Source organism: Carassius carassius, chromosome 1 (genome assembly GCF_963082965.1).
Source record: "Carassius carassius chromosome 1, fCarCar2.1, whole genome shotgun sequence".
NCBI lineage: Eukaryota > Metazoa > Chordata > Actinopteri > Cypriniformes > Cyprinidae > Carassius > Carassius carassius.
Genome location: NC_081755.1, coordinates 45,049,600 through 45,073,086, shown reverse-complemented (window position 1 = coordinate 45,073,086; position 23,487 = coordinate 45,049,600). Strand labels below are relative to the sequence as shown.

Genomic DNA, 23,487 nt, shown 5'->3' with positions numbered 1-23,487 from the left:
ATTTTCATTTTTAGGTGAAGAATTCTTTTAAATACAAATTATTACACTATAAAACCATTAGCAGAATGAGACATTAGATGAGCAAAGACAGCAGAGCTTGAAGTGAATCAGACGACAGGAAGTGTGGAGTACCTCCGCGGGAGACTGGCATACAACTCCATCTCAGTCCTGCAGCGTTTGAAACATGACGACAAGACAAGAGAGAAGGGACAGGAGAAGAGAAAGATAAAGAGACAAAAATGACAGCAATCAAACAGATAAAGGTGAAAGGCAGAGAAAACAGTAGGATAACAGATAGACAGAAATATATACAGACAAGGAGGAAAGCAAGAACGTGTGAGTGCTACCAACATTCATTAAACTAGAGTGAGATCGATTTGTAAAGTAGACATGCAAGAGTTTATTAGTATATAGTCAGAAATGTAGCAAAGCTTAAGGCCTATATAAGGATATATGCCAATATAATTTTACTTGAGATTTATATTTTAGAAGGGAGCCCACTCATACCCACCTATACTTGGTATAGAATGAAAAGAAAGTGACCTCTGTGTGTGTGTGTACCTGGTCGATGGTGTGGACGTAATGGAGCGGCGACCCAGGTTGATGTTGTAATATCCTGGACTGTCAAGGTCGGCCAGAGAGAAGTTGGGTCCGCTTGCTGTGGCAACTGGTGCTGAATTACAGACAGACAGAGAGAAGTCTGATGAATCAATGCCATCATTCCTCTTTGTTCTCATGACAACATAATAAACATTTTCTTCATGTCAGATTAAGAATAATAGAAATCACAGAAGATCACGCAAGCTTATTAAAGTCAGACACAAACTTTATCATGGTTTCCACAACAATATGAAGCTGCAAAACTGTTTTCAACATTGATAATAATTATTAATGTTTCTTGAGCAGCAAATCAGCATATTAGAATGATTTCTGAATAACCAGTGACACTGAAGACTGGAGTAACGATGCTGAAAATTCAGCAATATTAATATATTGTCTTATTTGTAGGTTTTTTGGGGGGGCTTTTTATTTGTATGTAACTGTTAAGGTGATTTTAAGGATTTATAATAATAAGGAAAGCCTTTTTCGTTTTAATAAAATGTTGATATTTACAGCTGCTGATCAGAAAGACGCTGCTCGTGGGACTTACTCTGTGACACACGGACCAACTCCGCCACGTTCCATACGCCTGACGTCACGAAGCAGTCCTGGAAACTCAAGTGCCCTGGAGAGAAAGAGAGAGAGAGGCCAGAAATGAAAACACTACACCGACAAATTATACTCAAAAAAAAAGAAAATCCCCATATTTACTCATCTGCACCTGTCAAACACACGCACACACAAAATAAACTGAGCTCAACTGTCATAAAAAGGCCGGGAGCATATAATTACAGTCATGGGTTGGCATATGTTCTCCGTCTCGTAGGAATAACAGGCTACCCTGTACTTATGGTTAACTCCAACCCAGCGCTCCAATCTCAGCTAAAACTTAACGAGGACACAAAAAATGCTTTATGTCACACTTAAGTATGTGTGTGTGCGGCACTGCATACAAATATACAAACGTATTTGCTTTCGCTGTGCATATGGGCTTTCAATATGTACTTTTGTGTGTGTGGGCAAAACGGGTGAATGAGCCATGCTTCCACACCCATCTGTAGTGCTGGCTGAGGTCAGCGTGTGTGTGTGTGTTTGTGTGTGTGTGCAGGTTAACCACAGCGAGGCCCGCGCATGAGCTCAGTGTCGCCCGCGCTGCAGCCATGTGGTTCCCATCAGCCAATCATGGAGTGATTTATGAGCGTTCCACCATTCTCCGTCACAGCCGGCCTAGCAACACTTCACTATAATAAGCTTGGATGGAAATCGCTTTCACTCACACTCCATGTTTGTGTGAGAGTCGGGCGCGCATGTGACCTTATTAATGTAAATAAAGCAGCTTACGGTATCAATCGGCACCGTATTTGTGCGTATGGAGGCCCAAGGAGAGCACGGCTCACCCACGGATCCATCTGCTGACTGGCAGGCGGAGTGGAAAATGGTGGCTGGCGCGTTGATTGTGGTGGGATTTCATCACGCAATTTCCACCATTGCTACCCAAAGTTTGCTTGCTCGCGGCCTTTTATGACGACTTCAGATGTGATTCTATTGAGTTTAAGTGGACTGCTTTTTCAACAATCAAGGCTTCTCAATTGTTTTTGCCAAATTTTAAGCCTTAGCAAAGAAAAAAACCTTGTAGAAGAACCATTTTTGGGTACCAGAAAATATGAATAATTAATTTGCAGTGCAGAATAACCATTAATAGTTATTGTACGAACCATTCAGTGAACATTTCTTAAAGGAACCATTTTAGTGTGGAGAAGCCACTATAAAAGAACCTTGTGTGCAATGGTTCTTAATGCCAATAAAGAAAATTCTTAAAAAATAGGATGCAAAAGGATAATTTTTAGTACCCTATAGAAGCTTTAATTTAAAAGTTCTTAAAATATTTTTTTTTTCTTAGTGTAAAAAATTTGAAGGACAAAATGGTTTCATGGATTTTTAAAGTTCTTCATGGAACCATAGAATAATGTTGCATGACTACCTATCTAACAAAAGTAGTTTAGCAGAAGGTTGACACTTCTTTTAAAGTGGTGAAAACTTTCTTTCGAACATTTTTGTGTTTCACAGAAGTCTGGAGTTTAGAAAGATTTGAACACTCTTAAAATGGTACTATAGTCCCATAAAGAACCTTTCCATTCGATTCTTTGGAGTGGAAAAATATTCTACATGGTTAAAATGTTCTTTACACTATGAAAAAAGAAAAAGAAAACGTAAACTGTAAACTCATAAACTTGAGGACTTTATGTACTTTCAACAAACGTGATTTGTAGTTTTAGCTCTACAAACTCAAAACAATATTTTTTACTTATGGATTCAAGTTCATGAAGCTAGAGTAAACAAACTCGAGTTTCAGTTTGTTTAGCAATCTGAAAAGGTTACATAGAAATACTTCCAAAACAGAGTTTGTCTGTCAAAATAGAAGTAGAATGTTTCCCTCCAGACACCTTTATATTAAATTCAAATGTATTTGAGTATACAAAGACTTGAATTTCTGGGTTGAATGGCATTAGGTTGTAAAATCCTTTTGGAACCTTTGAGTGTGTAGAGTGTGTGTGTGTGTGTGTGTGTGTGTGTGTGTGTGTGTGTGTGTGTGTGTGTGTGTGTGTGTGTGTGTGTGATTTTTTTTTATGCTTGACCCACCATTGGGCGGTGGTTTGATGTCTGCTTCTCCTTGTTGGTTGGAGTTATCCGATTGTCCAGATTCTGCAAAGCGGACAAAAAGAGAGAGAGAAAGAGAGGAGGGGGAAAAAAGAGAGAAGATTAAGCATGGGACGGCTGGGTTCAGTCCAGAGGTGCCTGAATCAATTAGCAGATGTACAACATTCTATATATTCTCTGCCAGCACATATTCAATGTAGCGCTGAGACGACACAGCTGGAAATGAGACATGCAAAATGTGCTCCAGTTCTGGATCATTTACATGATATTCAGACAAAATCTGGACCTTTATACATGAAATCTGATGTTCTGCCTTGTAGTTAGTTGGTATTTGACTAGTTATACATTATGGTTCAAAAGTCTGGCAATACAAGGATTTTTTAAATGTTTTTGAAAGAAGTCTCTTCTCCTCACCAGGGCTGCATTTATTGTGTAGCCTTAAGTATTAAACACCACAGACTAGAGTAACTCAGATTACACATGTTTCAGAAGAAAATTCTGCCTAGGTCGATAAACAGAGATGATATTATTTTAATATGACAATATCAATATCTAGACATAAAACCACAAAACAGTCTTTCGACCATGAAACAAGATCTTTAATCCGGCAATGTAGACCCCAGGTGTGTTAAGAAACACAACTGGACTTGGTCAGTTGGGTCCAATGAAAAACACAGGCGAAACAAACTACCCGCACTGCTGTCCATTTTAGGCTTGAAGTTGCACTGCTAATCTAAAATCTATAAATCTGCGAAATGTACATCCGAGAGCAGCCTGGTGAAACCCAACTCTGCTGTATAGCTCATAAGATGTAGACAAAGGCTGGTGTGCAGCCATCGAGTTGTTTGGACAATGTCTCCGTAGGCTTTTTATCTTAGAAATTATAGTGATCTTGGAGCGAGACCAGACCCCTGCGGCTGTTTGAATTGGCCGACACTCACTACCCCTTTTTTCTATATGCACTGAGGTTCTGACTAACTATAGACCTTAAGAAGGATGTCACTTGGTTACTTTGGCCTTTTCCGCTCAGTCTGCTGTGAGTATTGATGAATGTTTCACCTCTTTAGCCAATCACACTCAGTGTTTTTAGCATGATTGCTAGTTGCTAGGAGGGTTCTGGACAGTCACTTGCTAGCCCAAGTTTAAAGAGCTCACCCTCCTATGATAGGTCTCTAGATTTGCCTCGAAATTTAGCAGTAGTGCTGTTTGGCCTTAGCATGCACCGCTAATTATGTGCAGCAACAGAATGTGGTTTAAAAAAACCAACACTATACGTTTTGAAGGAAAAAATGAACACGACAGCCGCCTCTTTCCTTCTTTTCTCTCTCTCGCACCCCCTCGTTCGCTTGCTGCTGTTGTTGTATGGAATCCTGGCAGCCATCTTAGTGCTTGGCAGCCATCTTAGCATTGGCGGTACCAGAGCATTCCAGCTAGCTTACAAAAGCACCCACACACAGACGCACTCCTCTCAGAGAGAGAAAACCACTCCACCAACGCGCTATACGCTAAAAGCCTCACAAATGAAGGTTATTTTCAGCTACCTGTGCTAAACGCTAATTTAGGGGGGAATCGACTACCGCCGCGTTTTGTTCGCAGATGCACACGTACTGATACTGTGAGCTGATATGTAAGTAAATGTGCTTTAATCGACTCAACTGGATGTAAAACACTATAATCAACTCTCAATGCAATCTATTTCTAAGTGTTATATATTGTATTCCTTACAAAAACTACTACAGTGGTACCATGATGGGAACACATTGTTTAATGATTTAATGGGGCTTCGGTCCTGGTCTTTCACCTCAGTCCACCGAAAAATCTGATTAACTCCTAATAATCTGTATTATAAAAAAAATGTAAAAATAAAATAAATTTATAGATAATACATAATATAAATAAATTAATATTTTTTATTTGTATATTTGTAAAGAAAAACTTTATTTTTTTCCCCCAATAAATTTATCCATTTTCATTTTTATATTAGTTGAATTTTTTTTTATTATTGTGTGATTTGTAATTTTTATTTTATACATAATTATATGGCATTATCACGTTATTAAAAAGTTATTCTAAGACGAATTCTGTGACAAGAAAACTCTTCGAATTGCAATCTGGCAGCCACATGCAGGCCACTATTGGTCAAATTTTATAGCATTCTAGACTATAAACACAATTCTAATCAGAATCACTATTCCATTAAGTTCATTTTAATACCCGGGCTACTGATGGATTCTGTGAATTCAAAATAGCTACAATCCCTATTGATTAGCGCACTCTAGTGGTGTGGAAGTATGAAGCACAGCTTAAGGAGACATCTCGGATGACCTCCAATCCAATTACATGGCACATTAGTGAAGCTCACTATGCAGAACTGGACTCGAGTGAATGAGAGAGGCCGCACTATTGGGCACAGACAAAGCGCAGATGAGCAGGGGGCCAGATCATCAAAACTCAAACACACAAAGGAGAGACTGTCCATTATTAGAGCACAGACTCCAGCCTATGGAGTCCAATCAACACTGTTATCAGCATGCAACCACACACACACAAAAACACACACACATACACACATACACAGCTACTGCATCCAACAATGTTCATGCTAATCCTTATCTTCCCAGCACACACAGTCAAAGGACCCCTGAACACACCATGCCAAAGATACTAGGTGACACACATGCGCGCACACACACTCACACAGTGGCAGTTTTTTAAAAAGTGTCTTTAGTACAATGGTAGAACACTTCTTGAGTAAGTTTCAAATGAAAAACCATTGTTTGACAGCAAGTCCCTAAACAGCAAGTGTTGATCATTCACACGCCCATTTCTCAAGGAGCCATCTAATGACTTGTTTAGCATGCAAATATTCATAAGCGACTGCGCTTGTGAGAGCAAATACATATTTGCTATTATAATCATGATTTGCTTTGTATTGTTAAACTTAATAGGCTTGACATGTAGGATATCTGAAAGGTTTTTTACTTGGGCATCCTTCACTTTATTGCTCATACTTTGTGTTAGTGAACTGAACAAACTCCAAATCCTGAACAGGATCTTCCTGGTGTCACAATTAACGCTTCACAACTAAACATATCAGTTTACTGGGTATTACTTTGTTAGCAAATATAATTATAATTTGTTCAATTTAACCCCTGCCAAAAACTTTATAACAATCTACAACATAACTAAAACAACATTATATCAACCAAAAAGCAGACAAATTAAATTATGCACTTTTTTCTTTTTCTTTTTTAATTCAGGAATAACAAATAACTGATACATTAACATTCAAACGTATGATTTTTTAAAAATATATATATGAACATTAAAGAAATTAAAACTTTTATCCAGCAAGGATACCTTAAAATGATCAAAATGATCAGTAAAGCTGTTTATAATGTTACAAAAGATTTCTTATATCTTTTTTTTAACTGCTTTTTTTTACTTTTTTATTCATCAAAAAATCCTGAAAACAAAATCTAAAGGTGTCTATGAATATTAAGAAACACATTGATAATTAGAAAAGTGAAAACTGTAATTATGCTGGAAAATTTTGATCACAGGAATAAATTCGATTTCAAAACAAATTAAAACAGAAAACAGTTATTTTAAATTATAATAATATTTCACAATATTACTCTTTTTACTAAATTTTTGATAAAATGAATGCATCCTTGGTGATTCTTTCCTGACGTCTTTTTGAACTTCTTTACCAATCCCAAACTTTTGAAAGATTGTGCATGTGGAAAGTTAAAGAAGAAACTAAAAAGGGTCAATTTTTAATTATATTAACTTCAAATGAAATTGACCCAAATGTATCCTTGCCCTAAAGAGAAAACATTACTTCTCTCTGTGTGTGTGTGTTTTAGTTGGAGAGGCATGTTAGATCCCCTGGATTCAAACGTCATGGCTTATGATGACAAATACATGGAAAATGTATACCGCATGAAAATGTGCCTGAGAAAAAAAAAAGATTCAAAAACCCAATGCACGCCTCCACACCTTAGGTACACATACACACACACACACACACACACACACACAACGGTGCAGAATGAAGGTTTTGCTTAAGAGGTTTATCGGTATGTTGCTAAACATTCTGACCTTTTTTTTTAATCCGTAATGCGCTTAAAATGTTCCAAACCCTCCTAATCCCCACGGCGATCCCACACAGATGTTCTCTGAGCTCTTTTATTGGACTTTATTTGAGTATTTGCCCCCCTCCACCAGCACTTATTTATTCATTTCCTATCTTATGAAAGCACACTCCATCCTGTGCCCCGCGCCCCCTCAGCCCTGCGTTTCCCAGCAGCCCCTGCAGCGAGTGAAATCAGGCAGCTTGCACTTTTAAAGGGGTTCTATACCTGCTCCGGACCCCCCCGGCCACGCATTTGTAGATTAATATGTATGTGGACGCTCACGGGGGGCGGCTATGAAATGTGAACATGTAATGAGGCAGGTGTGTTTGGAGTCTGAATGTAAGCGTGTGTGCGTGCGTGTTAATGCGTGTGCATAGCCACATGGGTATTACGGTGGGAAACTGGCCATGGATTTGTGTTTCCTCTGGCAAATATGTCTGTGAGCGTGTACGTGCATTTGTATGTGTTTGGGTGAGCACATGCATGCTGTTGATGCAATCGCTAGCCCCACACATTGCATATTAAATATCATGTACATGATTACAACATGCATTTCAATGCTTGAGGATGATTTTTAATTACCCAAAAATGACTACAAACTCATTACAAACCTGTATGACTTATTTTTCTTCCGTGGACCTCAAAAGGAGACGTTTAGTACAGTGTTCAAGCTGCACTTTTACACACAGTGAAAGTCAATGGCTATTAAAAGCCAACTGCATGACTGTATGCTCCTCTAAAACATAAAAAATTTACTTAATTTTGACCTATAACATAATATATGAGATGTATGGACTATTTTTATATGGTGCTTTAATGTCATTTTTGGACCTTGATAGATAGTTACCAGAGGAAAAAAAAACAGCCAATAAAATCCTGTTTATAAATTGCTTTGAAAATAACTATATATTTTTGTTATTTTGTTATTCTTGTTACTTGTTTTTTATTTATTTGTTTGTTTTGTGTTTACTTTGCTATTTTAATTAAACATGAATTTTTTTTCTGTGATTTAGTTTAATCTTAAATTTAGCTGATGCAAACTTCACCATCAATGTTGCAAATATACAAATTAAAAGCAGTGTTATTTTAGTACTGTTTATATACTATTACAGTATTTATTAGTATTGTGAATTATTTTATTTTATTTTTTTCAGTTTCATCTTAATTTAAGTTATGTGTTTTTGTCAATTTTATTAGTATTTGTTAATATTTCTATTAGCCTTTAATTTTTTAATTCAGTCTAAATTTTAGTACTTTACCTTTAACTTATTTGATTTCAGTTAGTTCCAAAGTACATTTTAAGTTTTCATCTAATATGTATATTTCATTTCAAAGTCAGATTTATTTTAATTACTGAAAATGATTTGTAATGATTTTAGTTAATAAAAACACACTATGAAGTCATGTTTTTGCATAACTTGAACTTAATCAAAATAACTAGTTTCAACTTAAATTAAGTGATATGATATTCAACTAAATTTAATATAATTTAAACTGAAAGACTTACAGCTTCATCTTACTTGATTCAACTAAAAAAATATAAGGCAGCAAGTGATTTTTGCGTAAATGATGACAGTTTTTATTTTCGGGTGAACTGTCCCTTTAAGGCCCTTGCGTGTTGTGTTTACGACACACAAATGTAGATTCTCTACGTTTCTATTTACGCATGTGTGTGTGTGTTTGTCTGGCCTGGGTCATGCCAAAGAGGAGCAGGTGTGTAGGGATCTGCCCTGTATCGTCCGTTGCCCATCTGTGTGCCCGTCTGTGCCCGCTGTGTGCCAACTACACACCCGGCACAGCACAGAAAGACAGCGAGAAGCAGAGCGAGGAGGGAGAACAGAGACGCTCGCAACAGCAGCTTTAACGCTAAAGAAACGTGGACACACGGTATGGCTGAGAAATAAAAAACTGGAAGGGAAAAAAAATGTAAAAGAAAAAGCAAAAAACAGACAGAGAGAAAGTTGGCGTGCCGCCCATCTCTTTCATGTTCTGTCCTCTTCTGGTCTGATTAGAGAGATGTAACCAAGCAGCTGGCACGGATAGACACAGTCTGCCGCTCTCAGAGGATAACGGCCAACGTCTAATCTATACATTTACTATGTACACACATCAAAGACACACACACACACACACCTTATCGTAATCTAATCCATTTACTATCCATGCAGAACTGAGCCGAAAGGAGAGCGATAACACACACACACACATCTGTCCGTGGGTGTTTGTGTGCTGTGATTTCAGCGCTGTCGCCCCAATTAAGTGTCTAAAACTTCCATCTGTATTTACACTGATGCAAACGCTGGCAAAAGTTCCGTTTTTAGTGTTGTCTGGGGGAAAATATTATCACAGAGGAGATTCTGATCATATCTGAGCGTGGAGGGTTGTAGTGGCTCTCGATGGCCACCAGGGAGCGGAGGACACTGGAAAAGAGTGTTTGCTGACCTCAGGAAGGTAAACGTTGGCCTGAAATAAACTGTGTTTAGAGTAAAACATATGTGGTCACGGTGAAATGGCTTGGGAGGGGAGCTGGAAGAAAATCTGATGACGTGTTACACCTCAAAGAGAATCTAAATGACTTACTATAATGTTTGCTTTCTTTTGAAGTCCTAATATATACTGCTGTTCAGAAGTTTGGGGTTGTAAGATTTTATGTTTTTGGAAGAAGTCTTTTATGCTCACCAATGCTTCATGTTAAGAGATGAAAAGCTGGCCATTGATAACTCGCTTTGGTGTCTTTCCAACCCTGTATAACTTTCATTCTCCTGTGGACGTTGAAAGGAGACGTTTAGTACAGTGTTCAAGCTGCACTTTTACAGACAATAAAAGTAAACGCAGACAGATGCCATCAAAAGCCATCCACATGACTTTTATTCAGTATCAAGTCTTCTGAGCTGGTCACCTGAGCAGCAACTACAATCCCTGTTTTTAACCTTGAGGAGTTTACGTTGTTTTTTCTTACGTTGTGTTATTTTATTCAAGATTAAGGAAATGCCCCCCTAACAAGCACCCCCCCCCCCCATCATCTTCATTTCAGCTTTAGTATATAACAAATAAAAATCAAACTTCCACAGTGTTCCAGAGTGACACATTAAAAGCAATGTTATTTTAGTATTTTCAGCAATTATTAAATATTGTGAATTAGCTTTATTTCTATATATTGTTGTTGTATTTTTGTTGTTTTTTAATAAGTCTCTTATACTCACTAAGGCTGCATTTATTTGATCAAAAATACAGTAAAAACAGCAATATTGTGAAATATTATTGCAATTTGAAATAGTTGTTTTCTATTTGAATACTTTTTCAAATATAATTTATTCCTGTGACGCAAAAGTGAACTTTCAGCATCATCACTCCAGTCTTCAGAAATCTTTCTAATATGCTGCTCAAGAAACATTATCATCAATTTTAAAAACAGCTGTGCTGCTTCTTTTTTTGTTAGATTTTCACAATTCTGAAAAAAATATTTTTTAATATCACAAATGTCTTCATTGTCAGTTTTAATTTAATGCATCATTGCTGAATGAAAATATTATTTAAAAAAAAAAATATTTATAAAAACAAATCAAATCTTACCAACCCCCCAAAAATTCACATCCAGCTGTTTTGAAAATCTAACAGCACACCTGCACTCATCAAAACACGATTCATGTCTGTTTTCCTAGGGTTCATACAGTATACTGAATGTTAGATATCTGACCAAACATTAACTATAGTGCTTCTTGCCTTAGCGCACACCAATAATGAATGTTAACTTTCTAAGTAGGATATGGCTTTTGTCTGGATGACTGTTTTCATGTGAGAGATACATAATCACAGAAAAACGATTTCAGGAACTACAAATCAGGCGCAATGTGAAATATTGGGGTTCTGAGATGATTGTTTACAGGCAGAAGTATGTGCAGTATGCTAACAAGTCAGCTTGTATATCAGAGTATAAAAGATTTGAGGATGATACGAGTGTGTGTGTGTGTGTGTGTGTGTGTGTGTGTGTGTGTGTGTGTGTGGATCATGTGAGGCGGGATCTGCCAAATAGAGAGACTGAAACCGAGAGAGAGACAGACAGGGAGAGAGATATGTCTGAGCTGTGGGAACGTCCCATCTTGCCAAGAAAGTGAAGCAGAGGGAGTGTAGAAGGAAGAGTGAAAGAGAGATGTGCTGGCTGAGATCACAGACACTGAGAGAGAGAGAGAGAGTGGGGCGATGACCATAATACCACGATATAACACACACTGTCACAGCATTCACACCTGACCTTACATCTTCATGTCTTCAATACTTTTATTATGGCTCACAGAAGAGATTGAAATATTGAAGGCAGAGTGAAGCAAACAGTGAGAGCTATAAAATTAAACATCTCATTTTGCTGTCCGCACCACACTAGGTGCTTTCCATTCAAATTGCGCAAATTGATATTGTGAATTGAAAATATGCCACTGAAGCTGATTGTGGCCACTCAAGTCAATGCTTGAGTTTATTCCAGCCACGACACACATGTTTCTGAGCAGCTCTCTGTGCTGCTTCTGTAAAGATACACGCATACACCTCCTTTAAATAATTAGAGTTAAAAAAATCTGTCAAAATCCTACCAAAATCCACTGCCATGACTTATCGCGAGAGGCAAAAGGTTACATTTTAGTCACATTGGTTAATGGAAACTCTGTCATGTCGATACGAAAACGCGAGTTTACAAAAGAGATTTTATATACATAGAAAGCATATTAAATGCAAGCAAACAGTCTACTTTAATCAAATAAATTGTCAAAATATTGGTGAAATAATTTTCATCGTTTAGCGTAACAGGCATATTTATGTAAAAATGAATAAAGCTCTACTTATTAAAATATATAAAACAAGTCGTCATACTGAATTAAAGTAAAACTAAATACAAAATAATTATAAAATAATATATAGTATATAGTATATTTAAAAAGACACAAATAATAATTAAACAATAGTAACATTTAAATGTATATTAATAGTATATATAATAAAATAATTATGAAAATATTAATAAAACAATATTTTAGAAAACACATATTTTAAATGTATATAAATTATACAAACACATATGTATGTATATGTAAGTGTTTTTCATTCATTTTACTATTGCTTTATTATATTTGTGTGTATAATGATATAAACAATGATAAAAATACAAAAATTTAATTAAAAAACTATTATTTATATGAATTAATTTAAGTATCCATTCCATCCCAGCCACATCCAGACAACAGACATTCCCACCTTACGGTTTACCCTGCATCTAACCATAGATGTCTTGTGTTAACTGTAAATTTAAGACGTGTCCTTTAGAAAGCCAACTGAGTCTGAAGAGTGCTTTAGAAACTAGATAAACACACAGTAAATTACTCTGCAAACACACTGGATGCACATATTAAGTAACAGACACTGTAGCTGGTAGCTTCACATGTCAATCAGACGCTCTCTTCGTGTGTAAACGGACACTTCTTCTCCAGAACCGGATGTAAAGTGGACCAGGCTTTATGCCGAGACTCGACTCTCTTTTTGTTTAAGCAAGTCCATCTGGTTTTCCTGTGTGGTCTTCCCTCTTCATCACACCATTACATTATACACACACTATAACCATTCACACAACATTTCTCTCCAATGTATTCCAGCGCAGCGTTTCAATAACACAAACCAGCCTAGAACTACAACACGACTGAAACCCAGTGAACTACACAAATAAAGCCATGGAATTCAGAGCGAAATCACTGCGGCAGCTGAAAACCCTTGCTGGAGAAGCGGAGTGGATTTATTTGGGCTGGTAAATGCAGATAATCACTCCAAACTGAGTGGAGCTGTTTTATGAGCGCTGTAAAACTACACACAAACACATGAACTAACGGCTGTTAAAGAACGCATCTGCTTATTTTAGCTAATGAGGGTCTGAATAGCAGAAAGACACAGAGAGAGATAGTATGAGAGAGGAGCATGGGATAGAGCTGATGAATGAACTAGATAATACTTTAGTTAACCTAGTCAAGCTATCCTATTGGACAATTACAGTTAGCTGCATAAGCTAAGTTGTTTACTATATTAAAGGTATGAGCCCAGTATCTTTTAAAACACGTTTCTGAGAATGTTTTGCATTGAGAATAGCATTTGTCTGCCAATTACAATTGGGGTGACAACTGGATAAACTTACACTATTTCTAACTAATTAACTAGAATGTATAAAATATAAAGAATTTAATTAATAATATTCACTTTCAAGCAGTGTTGCTGGTTAAGGAAAGTAAAATCAAAATTGAACGAATTTGAAAATGAATTTAAATTTCAGAATATAAAGTTAAAAAAGTGATGTGAAATATTGCCTTAAGTACAAATAAAGTTAAAGTTATAAAATTAAACAACAAATTAAAGAAATTAAAAACTAATAAAAAAACAAAGCACATAAAGTGACTAAAATGTATCTCATTTAAATATAAAAAAGCTAATTCACAATAAATACTATTAGTATAGTATATAAATAATACTAAAATAACCTTTTTTAATTGGTTGCAACATTAATGAGGAAGTTTTATCATAAATATATGTGTGTACCAAAATGACTAAAATTAAAACTGAAATAAAAAATAATGATAAACGGGAAAAAATGCCAAATGCTACTAAAATTAAAGATAAAAAAAAACTAATAAAAATGAGAAAAGCACATAAAAAAAAAAAAAAGTAAACTGAAATTATAAAAAAAGCCAATATATAAATATCCTATAATAGTATTTATAATACTAGAATACATTTTAATTTGTTAATCCGCAACCCTTAAGTAAGTTGGTAAGTTAAAAGCCTAAAGCTAAAATTAAGATGAAAAACAATGAAAAAAAAACAACGACTGCACTAAAAATGGAGAAGCAACAGATTGGGTGAAAAAAATGTAGCAGTTCGTATGTGTCCGAGCATGATCTCATGATCTGATAGGGCGAACAAATAAACACGTCTCCACTTTCTATTTTCTTTAAAAGCCTTGAGTGTCAGCCAGACTCACACACACACACACACACACACACTCACTTCCTTCAGTTACGTTCCCAATATCACAGCACAGAAAGTTTAGCTGAGAAAAGCCCACGACCCGAGCACACAGACCTCTTCATGTCAACATGGAGGAACGTGAGAACAAGATGTTTTCCTCAATCTCTCATGAACTTGAAGAGTCTGTGAGTAAAAACTATACCTAAAAGTCAACTATACCTAAAGTGAACCCCATTTACTTTCTCAAGCATGTGAATCTAATGTAAATTGCACCCTCAAGTGGCTTTAAGGTCATTTAAAGAGATCGGTTTTGTGCGTGATTTAGCTTTTAGCGGCTCACCATCGATCCTCGAGCTAATAGATTTCCACCATGTATCAATCCACTTATAAAAGTGGACTAATGTAATCTAAGCCGGTCTGTATGGGTGCAGAGTTAAGCCTGTATCTCATCTGTCTTTGGGCCTGTTGGAGCAGATAAGACGTTAATGCTCTCAGCTCGTTCATCAGGACGGCACCTCCACGATAAGAGAATATTAAATCAGATCCCGTGTCAGGAGGTCATGCGTCAAACTCATCCCGCTCATAAACAGCAGGTTAAATCTCTCCGTCTGTCTTGCAGGAATGAGGAGCGATGGCATCGTGCTCTCTGAGAGGAAACAGAATCGGACAGAAGGAAAGGTGGAAACTGAAGAACACCTCAGACTCAGAAGATCTGTCACAGTCATCCTCCAAACACCTCGCTACAAAAGCTCTTATCTATACAGTGAAAGTGGATACAGGGTTTTTCTATTCCACTGTGATACTTTTCCATTGTTTTTCTGTGTAAATAGTGCTGCTAGATGGACATGTTTGACTGTCACGCTCATGTTTTGCAACATCCTGCAAATGATACAGTCTTCTAAAAACACAGCTCAAGCTCAAGGTAAAGTTCAAAAATGGGGCCTTCCGTTTTTTCCTCCATCCCACTGCCCATGACTCGTGTTTTACAAAGCAAATATGTTCTGTGTGAGTGACCCCTAGGGCTGCATGATTGAGGAAAAAAAATTATTGTGATATTTAAAAATTTGATTGTGAAAAAAAAGCAGCTCTAGGTTTGCTGTGTTTATTTGCAGAGCTTAACAATTTGGGTAATATATAACAAGAATATGTATTATTTATTAATAAATAAATGTAATATACTCATTTCTGAACACAAGCATTAAACAAAAACTTTTGCTATTGTTATATTTACATGTAAAATACAAAAAAGAAATGAAAATGAAATGAAATGAAAATGATATTCTTTTACTAAATAAAAAATATTACAAATAATGATCACTAATGAAATATGACTGTACTAATATAATAATAATACTGATACTGATAATAATAATAATATAATAATAATAAAGTTATTAACAACTATTACTATTGTAATATTTGACTAAATAAATTAAAATGTACAATTAATAACAAAAATTCTAACAAAAAATGTTAAATACATGTAAGATATATATAATATATAAAATATCATATAAGAAATATTACTATTGTAATATTTGGGTGTAAAATTAAAAACTAGTATTTAAAATTATAAAATATAAATCTAGTAAAAATCATTTTAGTTTAGAGTACAACTATAAAATTACAGTACTAATATACCTATGGCTCTTTTTGTGTTATTATGGCTCTTCTAAGGCTATTTATGGTCTCAAGTTATGACATTTCAAATGTTAAACCATCAAGTTTTTATATTTTAATGATAATACACAGAGAGCCATTTAAGGTTTGTTTTTATTATTGACAACAGCTAGTTTATAATTGCATTTATTCATTACATTAATATTTCATAATCACATATAATCCATATCACAATTTGGTTTTTAGCATTATTATTATTATTTTTAAAAGTATTTTACCTCATAGGCATCCATGCAATTTATTACTATATTTTGAAGCTACTTGACAGCTTCACATGAGAAAATAGTGAATTTAAGTCATTATTCACAGAAAATCTCATCACAAGCAATAGTCACCATCTGCTTTCATTGTATGATAAAGACAAGCCAATATATTCTGCTAAATGGCTTATTTGGTCTTCAACTTATATATCACTGCATTCGGGATCATAAAATCATTTTGTGTGACATAAATGTGCAAACAGAATTTTCATTTTTTGGTGTACTGTCCCTTTAAGAATCTCACCCCAGGAGGACAATTCAGTGTGAAGTGCACAAATAAACAAGCGTACTGTATCTCACTGAAGTAACAAACCTCCAGCAATTTTACCAGCTAGATTAACAAAAGCACAAAGTGTTTCTCAGGAGAACAGGAGAGTTGCGGGAGAGACTGAGGAACTTTGGGAGCATGTCGACAGGGTGGAGAGAGACAGACAGATAGCGAGAGAGAGAGACCGAGAGACTGAGGTATATGTTGAGACGAGGGACTGCATCTGTTTGGCTCCTGCTCCATCGGAGTCTAGTGTTTCACACTACGCCTCTGGGATCTGCCATTCCAGCCAACACTTTATGAAAAACAGCTTTGGAAAGAGATAGAGAGAGAGAGCGAGAGAGAGATATGGGAGGACAAGGGGGTGAGACTAAAACAGGAAAAGCAGAGGAGGTGTGAGGGAAAGTGATGGAGGAAAAGAAAAAATGGGTGGAGGGATGCGACAGCGAGACAGAAAAAGAAAAACAGATGGAAATCCGGAGAGACGTGTATGTGTGTGAGCAGAGATCTGAATGAATGAAATTAAATAAAACTGACAGGCTAGAAATCCTCGGGAACAACACAGTTCATTAGAATCTGCCGAATTCTTACCCATTTTCTGCACTTCTAATTTTGAGGGAAAAGCTGTGGAATTCTGTGTGATGGAATTTTTTCTGTACTGCAATGTTGTGGAATAGAATTCTGGAATGGAGCTACACACTTACTGCTACATACAAACATGACAGAATTAGACAAAATATTTACTAATCAGCATTGCTCACATCTCATGATGAGAATAAAATCAATGTTAGCAAAGCTAAACAATTACAAACTTTTTGTTTTCTTGGCCTGTACGAATCTTTTGGAAACGCAATATATGCACCAACCACCTTCCCAAACTTGTCATTTTGTCAACTAAAGAGAAAAATGGGGGTCCCTAAAGTTTCCCTTAGTTTAAGCTTAGTTCAATGTTTGAAAAATAATAAATTAAGACAAATTACATTGGTAATTTCACAACTGTACTGTAAAATAACTTTAGTATTTTTATAAACACTCAGTTTTTGTTGTTGTTCTTATTATTACTATTTTATAGACTTTTTAAAATAAAATCACAATTACAATACGAAAATGTATTTTCTTCATATTTTCTTCATTTTCAAACATTAAACCACCAAGCCTTTTTACTTTAGTTTATCTAATGATGTAGTTTAAATTTATGAAGTTAATAAAGCCATATTAAGATTTCAGGTTAATTTCAAAACTGACATGACAAAATAAAAAAATAAATACTTAATTGTTTGCTTTGCAGTGAAATATTACAGTGTATATTTATTGTTATTATTATTGATAATAATTATTATTATTTTAATAGTTCTGTTGAAATGTAATCACAATTTTCGGACAAACTTTGAGGCCCTATCGTAAAGAAAACAAACGTAATTACACCCAAAACTGCCTCTGAGCTCTCAAACCTGTGTTAGAAAGTGAAATGTGTGTATTTATGATAAAATGCCAGCCTACGACACAGGAAATGGGAGAGGTCTGCTGAATTGCACTCAGATAAAACAAACTGCTGAGAGAGAAAGAGAGAAATGAAACTGTGAGTGAGTGAGCGGCTTATTTTAATGAAGCTTAATCAGAAACAGAGGAACTGAGCAAAGTTTACATGTGCTAATAGCAGCGAGATGGGAGGTACTGTACTGTACACACTGAAAACTACTGCTATAAAGCTGCCACTGACAAAATGGACTGGAAAAATCAGATTGCAAAGGTTGGAAATGTGCTTTGTTTATGATTCACTCTCCTCCCTCTCTGCTCTCCTCCAGTGCCTTAGCTTTTTCTCTGCCTCTTTTTTTCTTTCTCCCAACTACACCTTATGGTCATGCGAATAAACAGAAGTCTATTAATATAAAAACCAAAACTTGAAACATCAAACCAGACAGAGAACAACACCATTAGCAGGAGATGAATGAAAAAAATGCAAACAAAAAATATGATAGCTAAACAAATATGTCTTGAACTGGAAAGGCCATGTCTTTCTTTCTATAAAACACAACAGCATGTAAGTTATGTGAGTAAAATTCTTATTAATTTTCTGAAGAGAAATCTATTTCTTTTTTTTTCTCCAGTCAAGAAAGCCCTGATGATAAATGCCATAAGTGAGGCAAAAGCTGTTTAACTGTACTACACTACCCACAATTCTTCAGTGAAACCCAGTCAAAGGCATCTAAACCACAAATTATATAACATAACTTCAGATATATTTATACTATAGTCAGTGTCTTGAAGTCAATGGTTTTATATTGTCACTGTTAGTAGCATCATTGAAAATGCTGCCTGTAATGAATCAATGCACTTAGGGCTGGGCGACATGGAGCAAAAAATATATCTCGATATATTTTGCTATATCTCGATATACGATATATATCTCGATATCTTTACAGGAAAAATAACCTCCCAAAACTACTGCAAAAACAAATATGCCAAATATTACATGTTTAGGGCCCTATGAAATGTTTTATTCTTCACCATATGTTTTATTGTTACCTAATTCTGTGTTTTAGCATGTGTACAAAAATACAATTTTATACTTTATTATTTTCTGCTTGTACTTTTTGTTTCAAATCAGTTGTTTTGATTCATCTTAGAGCTGTTTGATTTTGAATTGAATATATTTTTAAAATGCATAATTTAAATTCATATATACATAGAAAAATAATACTTAGTTAGAATTCTAGAATATATATCTATATATATACATGTATAGTGTACACACACACACACACACACACACACACACACACACACACACACACATATATATATATATTAGGGGTGTAACGGTTCACAAAATTCACGGTTCGGTTCGATACAATACACTGGTGTCACGGTTCGGTTCGGTACGGTTCGGTACGTTTTAGATACAGCAAAAAGAAAAAATTGGCAGATAAATTTCCTTGATTTTTAAAAAATGTTTTATTTATTAAAACTAACAAAGTATTTTTTACATTGAACAATGATGGAGCTATTCTTTACCCATCTTCTATGGTGTTTTCTTAGCAGCATACTGTATAAAACAAAAACAGCTCCTTATAAAAAAAAAATGAAAATGTTATATTATTGTAGTAGGTATGAACAAATACAAAGATGTAACTTTTTATATGGAACTCTATAACTCTTTATATTGAGTGTTTTTACTCAATTGGCTCTCTATAGGGCTTATGTTTTTTGGAACAAAGCAGGAATTACGGTCTGTCTGAAATGGGCTCGTGAAGGAATATGTAATGTAACGGGGCTCAATTACATTAAGCATGTTCTTAAAACCCAGGCGCTCGCTCAGTCAGTAATACACGCTGAAGGCTCGTTGCAAAATGGCCAATGTGTTTAACAGACCAGAAATAGAAGATCCTCCAATTACCAACAGGTCTGGTGTTTGGGTGCACTTTGGATTCCCTGTAAGCTATAATGGTGATGATAGAATGAATGGTAAATAGTAAGGCCTCATATCCGCGGCTATAACGTAAATGTAGCCTACCAATCGCCGTGGTGATGTCTTTTGCCCTGTTTGAATCCGTTGGAAATGTCTGTCTAAATGCTGCGGGGATAGTTTTGTTGCGTGTATGTTTCTCCTTTTTTCCGTCTTTTCCCAGATACTGACACACTAAGGTGATGTCGGCGTAAATGAGTTGACATGTTTCAAGTATTCCCGCTGGTGTTTTTTTTTTTTTTTTTATTCCCGCTGGTGTACCCTAGATGCGACATATCGTTGTTTTTTTATCCACCACTCTCTTGCCCTCACCATTATAGCTTACAGGGAATCCAAAGTGCACCCAAACACCAGACCTGTTGGTTATTGGAGGATCTTCTATTTCTGGTCTGTTAAACGCATTAGCCATTTTGCAACGCGCCTTCAGCGTGTACTGAGTGAGCGAGCGTCTGACTGAGTAGCCTAACATAAACATATAAGTTGGTGTTTTTTTCTTCTTCGGGGGTGTCAGGGGCGTTGCCTGTTACGTCGTTTGGGTTATTGGGCTACCTTGTTGAACGCATATCATTATATTTCACAATTTTTTTTATTTTCCAAATATAATTAATTAGTCCAACGAACCGTTCGGTCCATAATGCGTACCGCGTACCGGACCGAAAGCCTCGTACCGAATGGTTCAATACGAATACACGTATCGTTACAACCCTAATATATATACATATATATATATATATATATATATATATATATATATATATATATACACACACCTTGTTAACGTACCTTCTTTGGGTTTGCGGTCTTGCGGCGTGAGGCCCTGCTCTTGAACTGAACTCAGTCTCATCTCCAGGTTGCGTGAGGCATGAGCTGATGTAAGCAAGACCTCCTGAAGACCTCTATCTGTCTCTATCACTCCCCCTAAGCTCTGTACTGACCGCCTTGCCATCCCTCTAACCGGGTCAACGGCCCATGTCGCTCACATCTCCTCCTCCTCATCCTCGTCTTACAAACCTAATCCTGCAGAGCTTTACATCTTAAACCCTCCAGAGCTTGAGGATTGGAGATACCAAAGAAATTAAAAAATGGTTCTTGAGTGTACAAGCTGAATCAATGACATGATGACTGATTCTCATCTAAACACTCTGAAATACGCTTGTGTATCCCACCCTCTCTCTGCACCAGTCAGATTTCTCTCTTTTGCTCGTTGCCCTGTGTCTCTGGCCAATATCGCCGCTTGCTGGAACGCTTTATTATATCAAATTTACAGGCTGTGGGTTTTGGCCAGGTGGACCAGAGAGCCGCAGGAACACCTCACTCAAATAAAGTCACTTCAAATCAGCTTTAATGAAGAAAAGAGCTGCCTGCTGGACAACACAGATATACAAACCATCGCTGCATACCCATAATGCACTTCACATATTTGAAGAGAAGGGATACAGTCAGCTAACAATCAGAAACTTCAGAAAGTGTTATGAAACAGATCTTTGAAGGATCATGTGACACTGAAGACTGGAGTATTGATGCTGAAAATTCAGTTTTGCATCAAAGAAATAAATTACATTTTAATATCTATTCAAATAAAAATATTAATTTAATATTACTATTTTTACTGTATTTTTAAATCTAATAAATGCAGCCCTGGTGAGCATAAGAGTCTTTTTTCAAAAACATTTTCAAAAAGTCAAAATATAGGCTCTCTGTGTGTACAGTGAAGAAATGATAACCCATGATGTGTCCAGTATCATGAACTTGTTTATGACGGCCTTCAGAGGTTTCAGCGATGTTAATGTTTGCATTTGTTTCGAAGCACAGGCAATGCTAGAGTTCTGGAGTCAAACCAAAGCCCTAAAGTTAAATCCACTGGGTTATGTAAGGTAAAGCTCTAAATCTCCCAATGCCTGATGTTATATATTACTGTAATTGCAAATGAAAAAAAATCCCAGAGGAGGAGGAGGAGGAGTGGGGGGACCAGAGAAAGAGTGGGAAATGAAGAAAGAAACGCTCAGCTAATGCAACAGGTTTAGTGACGACCTACTTTTAGCCCACAGAAAACTCTTTAGCAGGAGGAAGAAAGTAAGAACTATTTACTCATCCTCATGTTGTTGACTTCATTTCTTCCTTGTTGCTTCCATACCGTGAAAATGAATGCCTGCCAAACTCTAAAAATGCACCATAAAAGTATCTGAAATGAGTCCATACAGCTTTTGCACTATATTACAGTCCGCAAAGCTTTTTATAATTGATGGACTGAAACTTCTCATGCAGTTTCTGCCAAAATGTCAAATCTAGCTAAATGTTTCTTCAAGAGCGCTGCAGTGATGACGCATTTTTACAGGCCAACCCAGATGTTAATGTCACCCTGGTTCCCTCGACTAAAACCCAGTAGGATGTTTCCATTGGCTTTTGGACTATTGCGTAAATTAAGCTCTGTGAGCAACAAAAGTTTAGTATTCTTACAGGTATCGATAATATAATAATCTTCACAACTTAACACAACTTTTTAAGCCTAAATACAACTGCTAGAACTAAAAAGCTAAATGTAGGTTATAAACAAACTACATAACAGTCACATGACCATCAAGCTTTCTACAACTCCTTCAGAAACCATTCTCCCTGAAATACTGAGTTAGAACAGTCTGAAAGAACGTGATTATGAACACAATGAGGCTGTAAAAGAGGACTGATGATGAGATTTCCTGTTATGCATCATGTCGTTTAATGTCCGCAACAACCTCCATAGTCCAATTTAGTCACTTGTTGACAGTTCAAGACAAGTAATAGCTTAAATTATTCACATGAGGGCATTACTGATTTTGTAGAATAAAACATGAATATATTTTGAGCTTGTGTTTTTACACTCGTCTCACACAAAGCTACTGTATGGCTTCAATAGAGGTGGGATACAACATTTAAGTCAAAATCACAGTGAGTCATATAAAGTATTTTTTTTTACAGTAAGTCATATAAAGTATTTTGGTGGCCCTCAGGAAAAAAACCTCTACGTCTCTTGGATGTTTGTAAACACGTAATGAGGGAATAGGACATTAGTGTCTACATGCCGGACCTTCGCAAATTTAAGAATGGTTTTTTGAGCTTGTGATTGAGTTAAGTCTAAAACATCACAAAGGAGGAAAGGAGTCTGGTGTGCTGACATGAAGAAAGTATCCAATCAGCGGCTTCATTAGGGGAACCGGAGAGCTTCATCATCATTAAAGTCTCCTTCAGCGCTCATCTTGCCTTCTGGATGGGATAATTCACCATGTGATTTCACTTACGGTGGATTACGCCTCACATCCAACTGGAAAGAAGATCCAGCAGAGGTCTGCCTGAGCCCTCATTTCTCTCCTTTGTGGGAGCCGCGAGATGACAAGAGACTCTCCTGTATATTTTGCACTCGTTTTAAATTGCACCGTTTTCCGA

The 23,487-nt window shown here is 36.2% G+C and overlaps 1 protein-coding gene across 11 annotated transcripts in view; it reads right to left on the bottom strand.

Annotated features, from left to right (window-relative positions):
* The window catches only part of LOC132152440 (nuclear factor 1 X-type-like), a 180,584-nt gene that overhangs the window by 20,548 nt on the left and 136,549 nt on the right, over positions 1 to 23,487 (bottom strand). For 8 of the 11 annotated variants that reach the window (XM_059561205.1, XM_059561249.1, XM_059561254.1 and 5 more), the window contains 4 exons: positions 3,241 to 3,303; positions 1,151 to 1,225; positions 562 to 673; positions 133 to 168 (listed from right to left, as the gene is read on the bottom strand). In XM_059561205.1, the coding sequence (XP_059417188.1) occupies positions 133 to 168; positions 562 to 673; positions 1,151 to 1,225; positions 3,241 to 3,303 (286 nt within the window). The remainder of the gene's footprint in view (positions 1 to 132; positions 169 to 561; positions 674 to 1,150; positions 1,226 to 3,240; positions 3,304 to 23,487) is intronic. The other 3 variants (XM_059561215.1, XM_059561267.1, XM_059561262.1) reach the window with 1 other exon arrangement.